Source organism: Sphaerodactylus townsendi, linkage group LG04, assembly GCF_021028975.2.
Source record: "Sphaerodactylus townsendi isolate TG3544 linkage group LG04, MPM_Stown_v2.3, whole genome shotgun sequence".
NCBI classification, from domain to species: Eukaryota; Metazoa; Chordata; class Lepidosauria; order Squamata; family Sphaerodactylidae; genus Sphaerodactylus; species Sphaerodactylus townsendi.
Window position 1 is genome coordinate 8626899 of NC_059428.1, and position 17336 is coordinate 8644234.

At 58.2% G+C, this 17336-nt stretch overlaps 1 protein-coding gene across 1 annotated transcript; it reads right to left on the reverse strand.

The window, feature by feature from the left end:
* Positions 1 to 406: 406 nt before the first annotated feature.
* Positions 407 to 1927, reverse strand: LOC125431090 (basic proline-rich protein-like; the record flags this gene model as incomplete). The annotated part of the gene is made up of 1 exon (XM_048493660.1): positions 407 to 1927. A coding segment is annotated over one exon (1521 nt), but the record flags the coding sequence as incomplete, so codon positions are not given.
* Positions 1928 to 17336: the final 15409 nt, after the last annotated feature.

Here is a 17336-nt window from a genome sequence, read left to right on the forward strand (position 1 = left end):
AGATTTGGCCACATTCAGAATTAGATAAACTGATATCCCGCACATAGTGGCAGAGCCCTCCGTCCACTTCTGTGGAGCATCCTGTTTGACTGTTGCTCTGTGGACCAACTCTGTTTATCTCATTTGCAGAGCGATGGACTTGGGGGAGCCCCCTGATTGCCCCCAGGCCGGCCATTCCACGAAGAGGCGGGGGCCACAGCAGAGAAGGCAGCTGTTGATCTTACTTAGTGCCCATCTGCCAGGTGCCACTGTTACCGCGCTGCTCAGGATAACACTTTCCGTCTCAGAGGTATCTGGGGGGGGGGGGTGGGGGGCGGGCGGGGGGGCGGCGGGAAGGGGGGTTTTTTCGGGGGGGGGGGCTGGGAGGGGTGGGGGACGGGGGTGGGGAGAAGGGGGGGTGGGGGGGGGGGGGGGGGGGGGGGGGGGGGGGTGGGGGGGGGGGGGGGTGGGGGGGGGGGGGGGTGGGGGGGGGGGGGGGTGGGGGGGGGGGGGGGTGGGGGGGGGGGGGGGTGGGGGGGGGGGGGGGTGGGGGGGGGGGGGGGTGGGGGGGGGGGGGGGTGGGGGGGGGGGGGGGTGGGGGGGGGGGGGGGTGGGGGGGGGGGGGGGTGGGGGGGGGGGGGGGTGGGGGGGGGGGGGGGTGGGGGGGGGGGGGGGTGGGGGGGGGGGGGGGTGGGGGGGGGGGGGGGTGGGGGGGGGGGGGGGTGGGGGGGGGGGGGGGTGGGGGGGGGGGGGGGTGGGGGGGGGGGGGGGTGGGGGGGGGGGGGGGTGGGGGGGGGGGGGGGTGGGGGGGGGGGGGGGTGGGGGGGGGGGGGGGTGGGGGGGGGGGGGGGTGGGGGGGGGGGGGGGTGGGGGGGGGGGGGGGTGGGGGGGGGGGGGGGTGGGGGGGGGGGGGGGTGGGGGGGGGGGGGGGTGGGGGGGGGGGGGGGTGGGGGGGGGGGGGGGTGGGGGGGGGGGGGGGTGGGGGGGGGGGGGGGTGGGGGGGGGGGGGGGTGGGGGGGGGGGGGGGTGGGGGGGGGGGGGGGTGGGGGGGGGGGGGGGTGGGGGGGGGGGGGGGTGGGGGGGGGGGGGGGTGGGGGGGGGGGGGGGTGGGGGGGGGGGGGGGTGGGGGGGGGGGGGGGTGGGGGGGGGGGGGGGTGGGGGGGGGGGGGGGTGGGGGGGGGGGGGGGTGGGGGGGGGGGGGGGTGGGGGGGGGGGGGGGTGGGGGGGGGGGGGGGTGGGGGGGGGGGGGGGTGGGGGGGGGGGGGGGTGGGGGGGGGGGGGGGTGGGGGGGGGGGGGGGTGGGGGGGGGGGGGGGTGGGGGGGGGGGGGGGTGGGGGGGGGGGGGGGTGGGGGGGGGGGGGGGTGGGGGGGGGGGGGGGTGGGGGGGGGGGGGGGTGGGGGGGGGGGGGGGTGGGGGGGGGGGGGGGTGGGGGGGGGGGGGGGTGGGGGGGGGGGGGGGTGGGGGGGGGGGGGGGTGGGGGGGGGGGGGGGTGGGGGGGGGGGGGGGTGGGGGGGGGGGGGGGTGGGGGGGGGGGGGGGTGGGGGGGGGGGGGGGTGGGGGGGGGGGGGGGTGGGGGGGGGGGGGGGTGGGGGGGGGGGGGGGTGGGGGGGGGGGGGGGTGGGGGGGGGGGGGGGTGGGGGGGGGGGGGGGTGGGGGGGGGGGGGGGTGGGGGGGGGGGGGGGTGGGGGGGGGGGGGGGTGGGGGGGGGGGGGGGTGGGGGGGGGGGGGGGTGGGGGGGGGGGGGGGTGGGGGGGGGGGGGGGTGGGGGGGGGGGGGGGTGGGGGGGGGGGGGGGTGGGGGGGGGGGGGGGTGGGGGGGGGGGGGGGTGGGGGGGGGGGGGGGTGGGGGGGGGGGGGGGTGGGGGGGGGGGGGGGTGGGGGGGGGGGGGGGTGGGGGGGGGGGGGGGTGGGGGGGGGGGGGGGTGGGGGGGGGGGGGGGTGGGGGGGGGGGGGGGTGGGGGGGGGGGGGGGTGGGGGGGGGGGGGGGTGGGGGGGGGGGGGGGTGGGGGGGGGGGGGGGTGGGGGGGGGGGGGGGTGGGGGGGGGGGGGGGTGGGGGGGGGGGGGGGTGGGGGGGGGGGGGGGTGGGGGGGGGGGGGGGTGGGGGGGGGGGGGGGTGGGGGGGGGGGGGGGTGGGGGGGGGGGGGGGTGGGGGGGGGGGGGGGTGGGGGGGGGGGGGGGTGGGGGGGGGGGGGGGTGGGGGGGGGGGGGGGTGGGGGGGGGGGGGGGTGGGGGGGGGGGGGGGTGGGGGGGGGGGGGGGTGGGGGGGGGGGGGGGTGGGGGGGGGGGGGGGTGGGGGGGGGGGGGGGTGGGGGGGGGGGGGGGTGGGGGGGGGGGGGGGTGGGGGGGGGGGGGGGTGGGGGGGGGGGGGGGTGGGGGGGGGGGGGGGTGGGGGGGGGGGGGGGTGGGGGGGGGGGGGGGTGGGGGGGGGGGGGGGTGGGGGGGGGGGGGGGTGGGGGGGGGGGGGGGTGGGGGGGGGGGGGGGTGGGGGGGGGGGGGGGTGGGGGGGGGGGGGGGTGGGGGGGGGGGGGGGTGGGGGGGGGGGGGGGTGGGGGGGGGGGGGGGTGGGGGGGGGGGGGGGTGGGGGGGGGGGGGGGTGGGGGGGGGGGGGGGTGGGGGGGGGGGGGGGTGGGGGGGGGGGGGGGTGGGGGGGGGGGGGGGTGGGGGGGGGGGGGGGTGGGGGGGGGGGGGGGTGGGGGGGGGGGGGGGTGGGGGGGGGGGGGGGTGGGGGGGGGGGGGGGTGGGGGGGGGGGGGGGTGGGGGGGGGGGGGGGTGGGGGGGGGGGGGGGTGGGGGGGGGGGGGGGTGGGGGGGGGGGGGGGTGGGGGGGGGGGGGGGTGGGGGGGGGGGGGGGTGGGGGGGGGGGGGGGTGGGGGGGGGGGGGGGTGGGGGGGGGGGGGGGTGGGGGGGGGGGGGGGTGGGGGGGGGGGGGGGTGGGGGGGGGGGGGGGTGGGGGGGGGGGGGGGTGGGGGGGGGGGGGGGTGGGGGGGGGGGGGGGTGGGGGGGGGGGGGGGTGGGGGGGGGGGGGGGTGGGGGGGGGGGGGGGTGGGGGGGGGGGGGGGTGGGGGGGGGGGGGGGTGGGGGGGGGGGGGGGTGGGGGGGGGGGGGGGTGGGGGGGGGGGGGGGTGGGGGGGGGGGGGGGTGGGGGGGGGGGGGGGGGGGGGGGGGGGGGGGTGGGGGGGGGGGGGGGTGGGGGGGGGGGGGGGTGGGTGGGGGGGGGGGTGGGGGGGGGGGGGGGTGGGGGGGGGGGGGGGTGGGGTGGGAGGGGGGTGGGGGGGGGGGGGGGGGGGGGGGGGGGGGGGAAGGGAAGGGGGGGGGGGGGGGGGGGGGAACACAGTCCAGAAGTGGAGGAATTTCACTTCTGGCTCCGCTATCACCCCCTTAGCAGGTCTTTGCTCGGGTGAGCAAAGGTATCATGGGGTGGGGGGAAGGCATAGCAGGACAGCTTGTTCTGTAGCTATGAGGCCATGCAGGGCTTTGGTTATGGTAAGCATTACCTTGACTTGAACATGGTAAAGGATAAGTAGCCAGAGGGGTGGATGCTGAAGGGGCAGGTGGGGGGGGGGGTAAATGAATACTCGCTGCCCGCAGTAACTGAGCTGCAGCATTCTAAACCTACTTAGACATTTCTTCTGTCTCAACTATGTTACAACATGCATCCAAATTGGAATGTGAGACTCCTAAATATGATTTTCTCAGGAACAGGAGATTAGTTGTGATGCCTTTTCAAAGTTGTTTGCTAACAAATCTCTCAGGTTTCGAACAGGCATCACGACTAATCACCTGTTCCTGGGAATGTTCCGTTGAGGGCTTTCACGGCTGGAATCAATTGGCTGGCACAGGTTTTCCGGGCTGCGTGGCCGTGGCCTGGTCGTTTTTTCTCCTGATGCTTTGCCTGCAATGGGCCTTCTCTGCCACTGAGCCATGGCCCCTCCCTCCGTTAAAAGTGTCAGACTAGTATCTGGAAGACCCAGGTCTGAGCCCCCACTCACACTATAGGAGCTTCCTGGGTGACTTTGGGCCAGTCACACACTCTAAGCCAGGGCCATGCTGGCAGGGGCTGATGGGAATTGTAGTCCATGAACATCTGGGGTGTCATAGGTTGGCCACCCCTGACTAAGCCTTGTTGCGAGAATAAAGTGGAGGAGAGGAGAATGATGTAAACCTCTTTGGGTGCCCATTGGGGAGAAAGGCAGGGGGTTGGACTTGATAGTCCTTGTGATCTCTTTCAACTCTATGATTCTGGAAAGGAAGGAAGGAAGGAAGCAAGGAAGGAAGGAAGGAAGGAAGCAAGGAAGGAAGGAAGGAAGGAAGGAAGGAAGGAAGGAAGGAAGGAAGGAAGGAAGGAAGGAAGGAAGGAAGGAAGGAAGGAAGGAAGGAAGGAAGGAAGGAAGGAAGGAAGGAAGGAAGGGAGGGACAGTTCCAGCAATGTCCTGAGATTGGCTTTATCTACGAAGTGCATTGCGAAGGAATCACAGAGAGAGCCAGCATAGTGTCCTGGTTAAGAGCAGGTGGACTCTCATCTGGAGAACTGGGTTTGATTCCCCGCTCCTCCACATGAGCGGTGGACTCTTATTTGGTGAACTCGATTTGTTTCCCTAGTCGCACACATGAAGCCTAACCTAGTTACAGCTCCCTCCGAACTCTCTCAGTCCCACCTACCTCACAAAGTGTCTGTTGTGGGACTGGAAGAGAAGGGGCTCAAAGTAAGTTACTTTGAGATTCCTGAAAGGCAGAGAAAGGTTGGGTGTAGATCCAACATCCTCCTTTTGATTGATGCTAGAATTCTCACCTGCAGAACTCTGTGCCAGTGCTGGGGGTAGGAAGCAGGCTGGGGAAACTGTGCTCTTTTTCTCCAAAGCACACCTCTGCTGCTGCCTGTTCTGCCCTGGGGCTGTGGCACCACTGTGCCGTGCCACGGGTGTATCTCCGGACATGCCGGCATATCTTCAAATTATGCTGGGGTGCTGCTTGCTGCCATAACCTGGTAGCTGATGCTCTCCAGCTGGCGTAGAGGGATGGCACACCAGTACTCCAGAGGGTGTAGGTGTGTTAGTAAGGTGGACAGGTCAGATTCCTCCTTGTCCTTCCTGTTCTCTGGTCTGCTTTGAAGTAGCATTATATGGAATGGGGTTTTTATATTTTCCTCAGGTCCATCACAGCTGTGCTGATACTTCTGCTTTATCCCAGCTTTTTTCCCAGGGTTTTTTAAAAGCTGGCTTCAGGTTTTCTGAGGCTGCAGTCACCTTTTGGATTTTGAGACAGGGTGATGAGCACCAGCCCAAAATGGCTTCCACTGGAAATGAAGCCAAACCCCAAATGGCTGGCGCAGGAGGCAGAGCCAATCAGAAGACTTCCCTCCTCACACCTCCTCCTGGGAAGAAGGAAAGCCAGAAGGCGGGACAGAGAAAGCCAGTGGTTTGCTGTTAGGTCTTGAGCCTGAAGCCAATAAACGGACTCTGTGTTGTTGATCAGCTCAGAGCACCAAAGCTTGGCAAAGCCCAATCTGGCGAACCCCACTCCCGTTTCCCCAAGAAATTTGAAAGAAAGTTTGCAGAGCCGAGGCTCCCCAAGGTTGGTGCCAGATAGTGATAGAGAGCCACCTGGCTTCCTGCCCCCACGGACAGTGGAAACAACACAGTATCTCATAAGACCAGGGTGTCAGGGGGAGCCTAGTTATCTACAGAGCATGTGAAGCCATAAAGCAAAGATCAAGGAAAGAATGCCCCAGATGGCAGTGGTAACATACAGCAGGCTGGTTACATATATCTTGTAGCTGTTACACTGAGTGGGGAATGCATCTCAATCACCTAGACAGCAGCCCCCTGACTAGTCTTCCTTCTCCTCAAGTAAATGAAGGAAGACAATAACAAGCCATTCCTTACAATGTCCCCCCCCCCCGTTTTTCTGAAAAGCTCAGTGGGCACCAGAGGGACCACAGTGCCCATGGGCATCACATAGGGGGACCCTGATTTATCCTGTGTAATCTGTCTCCACTCTTAATGAGAAAAGCAGACTATCAATAACATAAATAAAACAAAAACAAACATAGAAAACTAGTACACCTGGGGAAAACCATTAGCATTCCTGGCATGCTAGTTTACATCATTCAGTGAGGACTCTTTTTACTCAGGGCAGTAGTCAAATGTATGGTACGATAAGCCCCAGGCTGGAAAATTCAGCGTTCTACTGCTTCGTTCTGGACAACCTGTAGGTCTCCTCTTCTGGCAGGAACAAGGGCAGACAGTGAGATAGATGGGACGAGAAGCCCTTCCTGTGGAGCTGCAGGTGGTGGAGGTGTGGCTGAAGACTGGCAGATTCAGAAGGGGAATTGGGGCACCATGTGAATGATTTAAGCACAACTGACTACTGGCCACTGATGAAGTCCTTCTGCCAGGCGCTCTTTCTGTGAAGAGTGTTTTGGCCGGTTTCATTGGGTAAAATGCCGGCAGATGGGGCTCAGAGCCCCCAAACGGCCTACGGGCAGTGAAAGATCAGAGCCAGCGTGCTGTGGTGGCTAAGAACGGTGGACTCTAACCTGGAGAATGGGTCCGCACTGAAGGAGTAGTTGTCCATGACAATTCACCAGAATGAAGGAGGAGTCCTGGCAGAATGACCCTGCCTCGTCAGAGCCTCAGTTGGTTGACACTCAAGAGCAGCCAGAAGCCTCACAGGAGAGAGATGGAGCTGGCCCACAAGCAAGCCAAAGGATTTGCAGAACCAACTCCAGCCACTGAGACCGGAACGGGCAGCCCAGCCAGCTCATCTGAGCGGGTGACACAGCTCAGAATCTGTGGCCGGCAGGAGCTGCGCTCTGAAAGACCCGGCGTGCGCTTGGAGGCTCGCAGAGATCAGAGAGGATGGCCTGAGTCGTCTCAGGAGTGAGACTTCTAAGAGACGGCTCTGGGAAGTTGAGGTTGCAGGAGAAACCTTGTTGAAAGCCGGATAGCTTTCTGCTGCACCTGCTCTCAGACGGGTATCTCTGGACTCACGGACCTGGGCTGGGTTGACTGGCCTAATCCACACTCTACCCTCCGCTGGCTCTCCTCAGACCTGCACCAGACTTTCGGTCAGCCTCCCCCCTCCCTCCCTTTCTGCGGTGCCTGCCGGAAGTTGTAATTCGACTCTGTGAATGCAGCAGGCCAGGACAACAGTCCTGCTGTGCGCTGTATTCTTCAGGCCTCACCTGGAGGATTGTGTGCAGTTCTGGAGGCCTCCCTGCAAAAGGGATGTAGACAGAATGGAGCCGGGTGCAGAGGAGAGGGACAAGGATGATTGTGTGTGTGTGTGGGGGGGGGGGGGGCTGGAGACCCAGCCCTGCGAGGAGGAAAGAAAGACGGAGGGACTGGAACGCGTCCAGTCTGGAGAGGAGGAGGCTGAGTGGAGATATGATGGCTCTCTTGCGGGATTTGAAGGGCTGTCACCCAGAAGAGGACAAGGAGCAGTTCCTTTTGGCAGCAGAGGAGAGGACTCACAACATTAGGACTTGTAAATATTACAGGCGGAGGGGTTCCAAATGGGCATGAGGAACAAGTTCTTCCCAGGGGGAGTCATGCAGCAGCGGAGCAGCTGCTCAGGGAGGGGCTGAGCTCCCCCTCCTTGGCAGTCTTCAAGCAGAGCTGGACACACACTTGTCTGGGATGCCCTAGGCCAGGGGTCTGCAACCTGCGGCTCTCTAGATGTCCATGGACTACAATTCCCATCAGCCAATTGGCCATGCTGGCAGGGGCTGATGGGATTGTAGTCCATGAACATCTGGAGAGCCACAGGTTGCAGACCCCTGCTCTAGGCTGATCCTGCATTGAGCAGAGGGGTGGACTAGATGGCATCTATTGGTCCTTCCAACTCTGTGGTTTTATTATTCTAGCATGACCTCAGTCTCAGAGCTCCCCCCCCCCTGCAAGTTGCTCATGCCAGGAGGTGATGCTTGTATACAAAAGCAGGGTATCACCTTTGCTTGGACTTGCAAGAGGCTGCGTGCGTGCACTGCCCCCCTCCCCAATGGCTTGATGCATTTATTTATTTGAAAACTTCTACACTCAGGGCGGCTAGCAGTAGGAGTATATTAAAATTATAATCAACTGACAAGTTGACAGTAGCCAGTGGATTCAGGATGGAAAAAGGAAATACTTCTTTATACAATAAGTGATTAAAATGTGGAATTTGTATTGTCGAAGGCTTTCATGGCCGGAATCATTAGGATGTTGTGGGTTTTCTGGGTTGTATGGTCATGTTCCCGTAGTGTTTCATGCCAGCCACAGATGCAGCCGAAACATCAGGAGAAAACACTACTGGAACATGACCATACAACCCGGAAAATCAAGAAAATCCTAATGTGGACTTTGCTGCTAGAAGATATAGCGATGGCCACCCACTTGGAAAGCTTTAAAAGGGGATTCTTAGGGGAGAGGTCTATGTATGGATTGCAGCCATGGTGACTAAATGGAACTTCCATGTTCAGAGGCAATCAACCTCTGAATAACAGTGCCAAGAGGCCACCGTAGGGGAAGGCCTCGGCCTCAGTGCTGTGTTGCTGGTCCTTGAGAATAACTGGCTGGCCGTGGTGTGAGCAGGAAGATGGGGTTTATTGTCTCGTATCTCCACAGAATGGGCAGACTGTGCTCTTATATCCCTTCTCAAAACCAGGCCCCAAAGGAGCCTGCAAGGAACAGCAGGTGTCTTTCCGGTGTTACTGCTGCCACCGTTCGGTTTAGGCTTGTCTGATGGCAATGCGTGTTGCCTCCGCCCAGGAGTTCACCTCAGTGTTTCGACCGCTGGGGCGATGCTCTCTGTGTGAACTGGAACCTGGACGCAAGCTAGTAGCTGGCCGGAAGGGGAGGGCTGGGGTGGAGCCATCCAAAGCACTTGAGGACTCACATCTGCTCATGGCTCTGCCCCAAGCTGCACAACGGCTTCCCATCACACTCCTGGCTGGAACGTTTCGCCTCCAGAGCAGAGGCAGCAAACAGCCAAATGGCCAGAGTACTTTTTCCCTCTTGAAGCAGGAAAGGGTGTATGGGGGGGGGAGGGGGCTTTTCCAACGGGAGGTCATGAATTCTCTGGGTGCAGAGAAGCAGCTCTCTTATTTCATGGCTTTTGAAAAGGGAGGCCGCAGCCAAGCAGGCTCAACTTGTCCGTGTGGCAAAGGCAGAAAAGGGCGAGTTAAGGTCTGGCTGAACTTTAAACAAGTACAACTTAAAGATGTACCAGGGAGGCCTATTTAAATATCACGCAGGATAAGTACCGAGTGCAGGGAAAGAGAACTGCATGTTTTCACCTTTTCTGTGTACCTCGAAGAGGCTCTGCTGGTCTACACCCTTTGTGGTCCCTTTTGCGCAGCCTGATCAATGTAAAGCCAGCACCCCTCGTAGGCCTTGCTCTCTGAAGCGTGGGAACGGGGAGAAGCAGGGGGGGCGTTCCCCGCCCCGGGAGCCTCTGAAGTGTGATGTTGTGATGGTTTCCTGCACTAGCCTGCAGGAGGAAAGCAGGAGGGGCGGCAACTTGGTGGAGCCTCTAAGGGACAACAACGCAGGTGGAGAGAGCTCGACCTGCGACCCCCCCCCCCCCCCCGTTCAGCAGGAGATCTTCTCAGAGGGGCTGGTCACTGCACCTGAGAGCCGGGTTCTTTTCCGCAGCAAGAAAAGCAGTTCAAGCAGGGACTTGGGACAGCCGTGAGGGTTTTGCTGCCTCCCTGCTGGGGACCGGCCCAAAGCGGCAGGGCGGGGGCTTGCTGAATCTGCTCCTTTGCAGCATGCATTAACGGGTCCGCTATCTCATTGCCTCCAGAAGGGACTCCGGGGAAGGCTCCGCCATGAAATGTGCAGCACTGGCCTCGTTTTGCTGCACGTGCTGGGAAGCAGCGCGAGACACATCTCACGCCTGGGAACGGGTTTCACCGGCAGGAGGCTCAGGAAGCCGCAGGAAATGCCCCGTCCCACAATCAGCCTGCAAATGATGCTCTAGACTGGATCTCCTGTAACAAATGACGCCTGAAGCCAGGGACACATTCCAGGTCACTCCATGGGGGCTGGGAGCAGAAGCACTTATTTCATGTCTAGGTTACAGATCCAGGCTGGCTATTATGAAAAGCACTTGACAGGAGGCTGATGCGCGCGTGTGCAGGGAGGAGTTCCTCTGGCCTGGAGAGGCAGCCGCCCGTCCGTCCTCAGGAAAGCGGCTCCTCCTGCTCTGGGATTCTCCGGTTTCAGCAACTGAACTGCGAGGAAGAAAGGAAGTGATGAGGAAACCATCCGGTGGCTTCACACCAACCTCCCCCCCCCCCCCGTTTGCAGAACGGAAGGCGAAGGCAGCCAAGCCCTTTCCTGCTGCCGCTTCTGACTCTGAGCGCTCCCTTGGCTGAGCCCCTGAAATGCTGACAGGCCTCACTTCGCGCTCTGCCTATCGGGGGTGGGGGGGTTGCTGCTGCAATGCAGAGCTGCACAGGAACTGTTTTTACGCAGCTGGGAGACGACGAGAGAGGCCAGCGCTCCCCACTCGCTTCAGTCCTAGACAAAGAAATGCTGGGCTAGGAGGATTTCCCCCATCCAGTTGCTGGTGGAGTGATGCAGAAGCACAGGAAGCGCGCTCTGTGCCTGCTGGCGAGTCTATCTGCCTTTCTTAATCTCCACTTCCTCTGTGGCTGCACTGAAATCAGGCGAGGAGACGAAGCCCTGGCCCCAAACACACGGCCGTCCTGGGTCTGGCCCGGCAGCCCCCAGCGTGGCGGAATGTCTGCCTTTCAGGAACTTGCCACAGAACGGTGAGGGTGGAGGGACACGGCCACGACCTCAAACAAGGCCCTGGGCCTGGCTGACGTCTGCCAAGCGCAGCAAAGGGAACGCTTCAGGGCAGCAGACCTGTTGGTGGAAAGGGAAAGCCGGTGAGGTCAGGAAGAGGCCCCCTCAGAAGATGCTGCAGCCTGAAACGGAAGACTCCTCAAATGTCTCCTGGGAATCCCGCTTGAGCACCAGTGTGGAAGGGGCGTGTGTGTGTGTGTAAAATGCTAAAGGTATCCTCCCCCCAAAGCAGATCTAGGTCTTCATGATTGCCAAATCTAGGGTGTGGAGCTCCTGGAGTTTGGGGGCTGGAGCCTGGGGGGGGGGAGAGGGGCCTCCGTGGGGCATGAGGTCAGAGTCCACCCTCCCAAGGGCAGCTGATCTCTGTAGTCTGCAAGTGGACGTTAATTCTGGGGAAACTAAACATGTCTGTGTTTTGCCACATGAATGCCTTTTGAGTTTATTCTTCAGTCTCCCTGTGAGATGCCACCATCTAGTGGACATGACTGAAAAGCCATTTAAAGGTGTCAGAAATGCCCCTGCGAGTTCTGGCTCACAGACGGGTGTCTCAGAAAACACTGGAGAAACAAGGAGTCATTCCTGCCTCCCAAAATGGTCCCTGTGACAAGTCATGCGCCTTTGAGAGGCATCGCGTGTGCAGAACGAGAATCCAAGTCCCAAAGGATCATAAAATCAGAGGTGGAAGAGACCCCAAGGGTCATCAAGTCCAACCCCCTGCAATGCAGGAACAGACAATCAAAGCACTCCCGGCGTATGTTCATCCAGCCTCCGTTTAAAAACCTCAAAGGAAGGAGACTCCACCACTCTCTGAGGCAGCGAATCCCACTGTCGGACAGTCCTGACGGTCAGGATGTTCTTCCTAATGTTCAGGTGGGACCTCTTTTCCTGCACCTGAAATCCATGACTCCGTGTCCTAGTCTCTGAGGCAGCACAAATCAAGCTTGCTCCCTCTTCGACATGGAATCCCTTCAGATCTCTAAACATGGCTGTCCTTTATTTATTTATTTATATATATATTTTAAATGTATAAACCGCCCTTAACCTTCTTGTCTCCAGACTAAACACCCCCAGCTCCCTCAGCCTCTCTTCGTAGGGCCTGGACTCCAGACCTTCGACCATTTTGGTTTCCCCCCTCTGGACCCGTTCCAGCTTGTTAATGTCCTTCTTGAACTGCGGTGCCCAGAACTGTACACAGGATTCCAGGGGAGGTCTAACCAGTGCAGCATAGAGAGGTACAACGACATCCCTCGATTGAGACACCAGACTCCACATCGGCTTCCTTGGCTGCCACTGGACAGCTGATTGATGAAGAGCTCTGGGCTATGGCTCTATGAAACTCCAGAGAGGAATATTGGGGGTGGGGGGGTGGGGAGACAGACACTTAAAAATCACAGCAGGGTAAGATAGTGAAGCTAAAAAGTTCAGTAATAAAACCGAAGTGCAAATCAATTTTGGAAAACCAATAAATTATGCAAAAATCCATATGTTTAACAGTAGTTACTTTAAACTATTGCCTAAGGATAGTTACTTCAACTAAAAAATTGTATTGCTCCCTAGTGGCTATTTCAAAGGGAGAAGGAAAAGGTGGAAGGAGTGTAAAGACGGGAATGACATTTCTCTGCCTTGTCTTTGAGTCAAAGATGAATGATAAATCTATCAGCCTAATAAACAGCAGAAGCATAAATCCAATACTAGCTAATAGAATAGAATAGAATAGAATCTTTATTGGCCAAGTGTGATTGGACACACAAGGAATTTGTCTCCGGTGCATATGCTCTCAGTGTACATAAAAGAAAATACATTTGTCAAGAATCATAAGGTACAGCACTTAATGATTGTCATATAGGTCTAGTAAGCAATCAGGAAACAATCAATAGTAATAAAAACATAAAATGTAAAATCATAAAATAAAATGAAATGTCAGCACAGGCTATAGTCATACAGTCATAATTGGGAGAGGAGATGGGTAATAGGAATGATGAAAAAAAAGTGAATTACAGTAATTATATAATAAAATATATAATAAATAGTTTGACATTATCGAGGGAATTATTTGTTTAACAGAGTGATGGCATTAGGGAAAAAAAACTGTTCTTATGTCTAGTTGTCTTGGTGTGCAGCGTGCTCTGTAGCTTAACGTTTAGAGTGGGTAAGAGTTGAAACAGTTTATGTCCAGTGGGGATGCGAGGGTCGATAAATATTTTTTCACAGCCACTTTTTTGACCAGTGCAGTATAACAGGTCCCCTCAATGGAAGGCAAGCGTTAGTGCAGCAATTGTTTTTTCTGCAGTTCTGATTATTCTCTCGAAGTCTGTGTCGATCTTGTTGGGTTGCAGAACCAAACCACACAGAAGTTATAGCAGGTGCAGATGACTGACAGACTCAATGATTCTCTATGTAGAACTGTAATCTTGTAGCTCCTTAGGCAGTTTAGACTTCCTGAGTTGACAGAAAGAACATTCTTTGTTGTGCGCTTTTTTTGATGACATTTTTTTGATATTAGGTGACTACATTAGGTCATGGAGATATGATGGAGCCTAGAAATTTAAAGGTCTCTACTGTTGATACTATGGTTGTCTAGTATTGGTGTGGGAGAGGAAGTGGGATGGGAGGGTTTCTCCCGGAAATCTACCACCATTTCCTGCACGGTTTTTAAGATGTATTCCAGTTCTAGATTGTTCCAGTGGTAACTTACGAATTTTAGGATAGCTGTTCAAACCTCCGATCTGTATACAAGCGGTTTCATCAAGTTGTCTTGGAATGAGAGACCAATCACTGTTGTAGTCATCTGTACAAATTTCAGTATTTTAACAGATGGATCGTTTGAGATGCAGTCATTGGTATACAGAGAGAAGAGAAGTGGTGAAATTACACAGTCTTGGGGAGGCCCCTGTGCTCATTTTACAGGTGTCTGATGTAATTTTCCCTAGCTTCAATTCCTGCTAGTGTTTCCTCTATCTGTTAGGGAAGCTTTTCGCAGATCCACTTCTACAAAATATGCTCAGGTACCTCGCTAGCTGATTTAGTTTGGTTAGAAGAATGTCCGGTCTCGATAGTATTGAATGCCTGAACTAAAGAGTCAACAAAGAGTGGACCCTTTGCATAGGTCTTTGGCGATTCTAAGATGCTGTAGGATATAGTGGCAAAGCCATATTAACAGCATGCGTCTGTGTCGATCTGTTTACTTTCGGTATGCAAATTACAAGTAAGGGTCCAACAGTGGATCCGCTGCGGATGGTTTTCAAAATGGTACATCACTTAGCCTTTCAAAAGTTTCTCATAACTACAGATGTTAGTGCAACTGGTCTTTTGTAGTCGCCTTCAGTTCCTTGATGGAAGGCTTCTTCGGCACTGGGCCGATAATTTGGAGTGTTGCCTGAAGCAGGAAGCGAACATAGCACATCTCTAGTGCGGATTTGTTAAAGATTTGGGTGCGAAGATGGGAGCCAACTTGGAACAGCATACAGACTTTTAGGCAAGAAGGTGTTATCTTGTCTGGGCCTTGGTGCTTTTCCAGGCTTCTGTCTGGTGAAATAGATCTGTGCACTTCCTTTTCTGAGATCTCCTGGGGTTGTAAAACCCAATGGAAATGGGTTCAGCTTGTGGTAGGAAGTTTGGCTATTGTTGGTGGCATCCTGAGATATAGAGGTATTGTGGAGAAAAGGTGACTGTAGATTTCGTTTTCAAAACCTACAGTAGAACACGTTCAGGTAAAATCGCCAATTGCTGCATTTCCTTCAGCTTGGGAAGGTGGTTTACTGTATTGGTGATATTTTTTTGAGAGTTTTACATGTTTGCTGTTCTAGTTTGGGTGAAAACTGATTTTTTAGCTTTTCAGAGTAGTTTCTTTTGCTGCTCTGATCTCGCTTCCCTGTTAATACATTTCTGGCCCGATTTCTGCAGCATGTCTATCACCCCTTTCTTGTAGGCCTCTTTCTTTGGAGCAGCGTTTTAAGAACTGAATCGCTTAAGGATTTAGCTGTAGACCAAGGTTTGTTGTTACTATATATCATACCGCAAGTTCCTGGTTGGTATGCAAAAGTAGTCGCACTCCACGCCGGGTCTTGATCGTCAGCCGTGAAGAACGGTAGACAAGGCGCTGGAGATAACATCTGGTGGAGAATGCTTCATGCAGCAGGAGACCGGAGGTCCGTGGTTCTGAAGCGAATCTCCGGCCTGCCGGGTTCCTCGGCACCTTTTATTTGGTACTCTACCAGGCGGTAGGAGGGAGGGACTGGGGGAGTTCCGGAGGCGGGGAGGTGAAATCGGAGATCATCATGTGATACGCATGATCTCTATCTGGCTACGCATGCGGAGAGGAGATGCAGACGCTGCCTGAGCCTAATCTCCTCACCTGGGGGGCAGAACCAACCATTGTCCCTAAGCTACCGTTGATTGAGCCAGACAGCGTTCCACGACCTGCGGACTCATGGGGGGGATGAGGAGTGGGGGTGCGATGCGACTCTGCAAGACCCGCAGGTATCCGCTTCAAGCGTCCCCAACGCCTTCTACTCTGGCACTGCGGAGTGCGGCAGTGCACTACCCTACATCTCCTCACTTTTTTACATTTTTTTAGAAAAAACTAAATAAACGGGGCGTAAATAAAGCGCTTAAGTGTACATTTAAAGGACGCTTTGTCTCCTCCGCTTGGTTTAGTCCAGGATTGGCCAAGCTGCTTGTGCAACATTAGAACTTGGTTGCGGGGGTATGGAAATCACGGGGGATTTCTTTACACACGCGTTACAGGGCAATATTAGACATGCATTGAGCGTAAACAAGATCAGATAATCAAGGCACACCAATTAAACCAATGCAGTAGCTGCGTACAATAGCACTCAACCATCCTCCCGACAGCCAAAGGCTCCAAACGAGGGCTGACCACCAATGGAGCAAACATCATCATACTTCCAGATTTTCAAGATGCAACTTAGCACTTTGCAGCTCACGCACTTTCATACGTGGATCAACTGAGAGGAATTATGGAAAAGATTTAAAACAACACACATATTATGTACATTCTCACAACCTTGGGTGATGCAACAGCAACAAATAATCAATGGCGAAGCTGCACGCGTTGTCTGGGGTCGCTTTGGATCGAATTTGTTCCTGCTACTTTCCGGAGCCAGGGCATCCAGAGGCGGTGGAGAGTAGAGTTGATGGAGACTTAGAAGGGCATAAGACAGGCCAGCCAGCCAATAGTCTTAGCAGCATTGTAGGAAGCCGAGTCCGGGGACTCCCACTCAGGAAGTTGCGAGGGAGACTTAACTCCGCTTGGAGAGGCTGACAGCGTCGCTGGGCCGTCCGACAAGAGAGAGGTCGAAAGCAGCTTTGAAGCGGAGGCTTGGCCCGGCGGGCCCGTCCAGGCTCAGTGGAGCCTGAGGTCCAGGACAAATGGTGAGGCGACTGAGGCAGCAAAGGTTAAGTAGGCCCGCAGGAGTCGGGCGGGATGCAGTGAAACGCGATCCCTTCCCCGCAGGTCCAGAACCAGCCCCTGTGGGAGCAGGATGTTTTTTCGAATCACCCATCGGGTTTGGGAATATACTCCATGTGTGTGCAGTTCCAACTGGCGAGCAAACTGGTTTAATGGGCCGGAGTCGGTTCCCGTTCGGCTACTTGCCCGGTGATGCGGGCGCAGGTGTTTGCTGACTTCGTGGTTAAAGCGACCGCCTTGGTGACACAAGCGGAAAGAGCGCCCAGCCGGAGAGGTGGCTGGGCAGCGGGTCCCCAGTCGAGCTCCTGGGAATATCTTCGATGGATGAGGAAAGACATTCATTGAAGGGCTTTCCAGTTCCCCAGACTCCGCTTAGGGAAGTCTCGGGTGCTTTTGCAGGCGGGGAGCAGGCAGGGAGCTCAGCAGGCCTCCGGACTCCTAGGTGAGTACCTGGCCCAGCAGGCAGAAAGATAGAGGCGTTGGCAGCGGCAGCAAACTGCTCTCCCAGATGTTGGTCTGGTGAAAGCTTGCCAGGGGGGGTGGCCCGAGCCATCGGCAGGAGGCAACAGAGCAGGCAAAGGATGGTGGTAGCTTTTGAGTTGGTGGTGATGATGGCAAAGAGAGGCGGCACAGAGGTTCTCGGGTGTCCTGAGGGTGGTCTTGCTGGCGCAGCTTGCTTAGGGAGCCTGGCTGGTGGTTGCCTTTGACGTCTCCCCCAGTGTCATTCGGATCTTTGAAGGCGTATGACGGCCGGCGTTCCTGCTGGAATCGCTGGGCGGGATCCCTTCTAGGAGAGATCGCGTATGCTCCATCTCCGGGATGGGGTTGGTTTCCTCCTGGCCATTCCATGGGTTGGCTGATCAAGTGGCGAATCGGAGTCCACGGGAACCTGTAGGAAGAGGGACTCGAAACACACCCCCCTCTCCCAGGCAAGGTTGGCTGGAATGGGCGAGAAATTCCCGCTCCGCCGGTGGCTCAAAGGTTCTAAGAAGCCGGATGGCGGGAGATTGGGATCGAAAAGTTAGTGTTTAGATTTAATATGGGAAGGAAAGAAGGCTTGTTTTGCAGCTCCTCCGTAGAAGGTTGTTACTTTTTAATGCCAGCCCTCCTGGGGAGCCGCCTACACTCCTCTT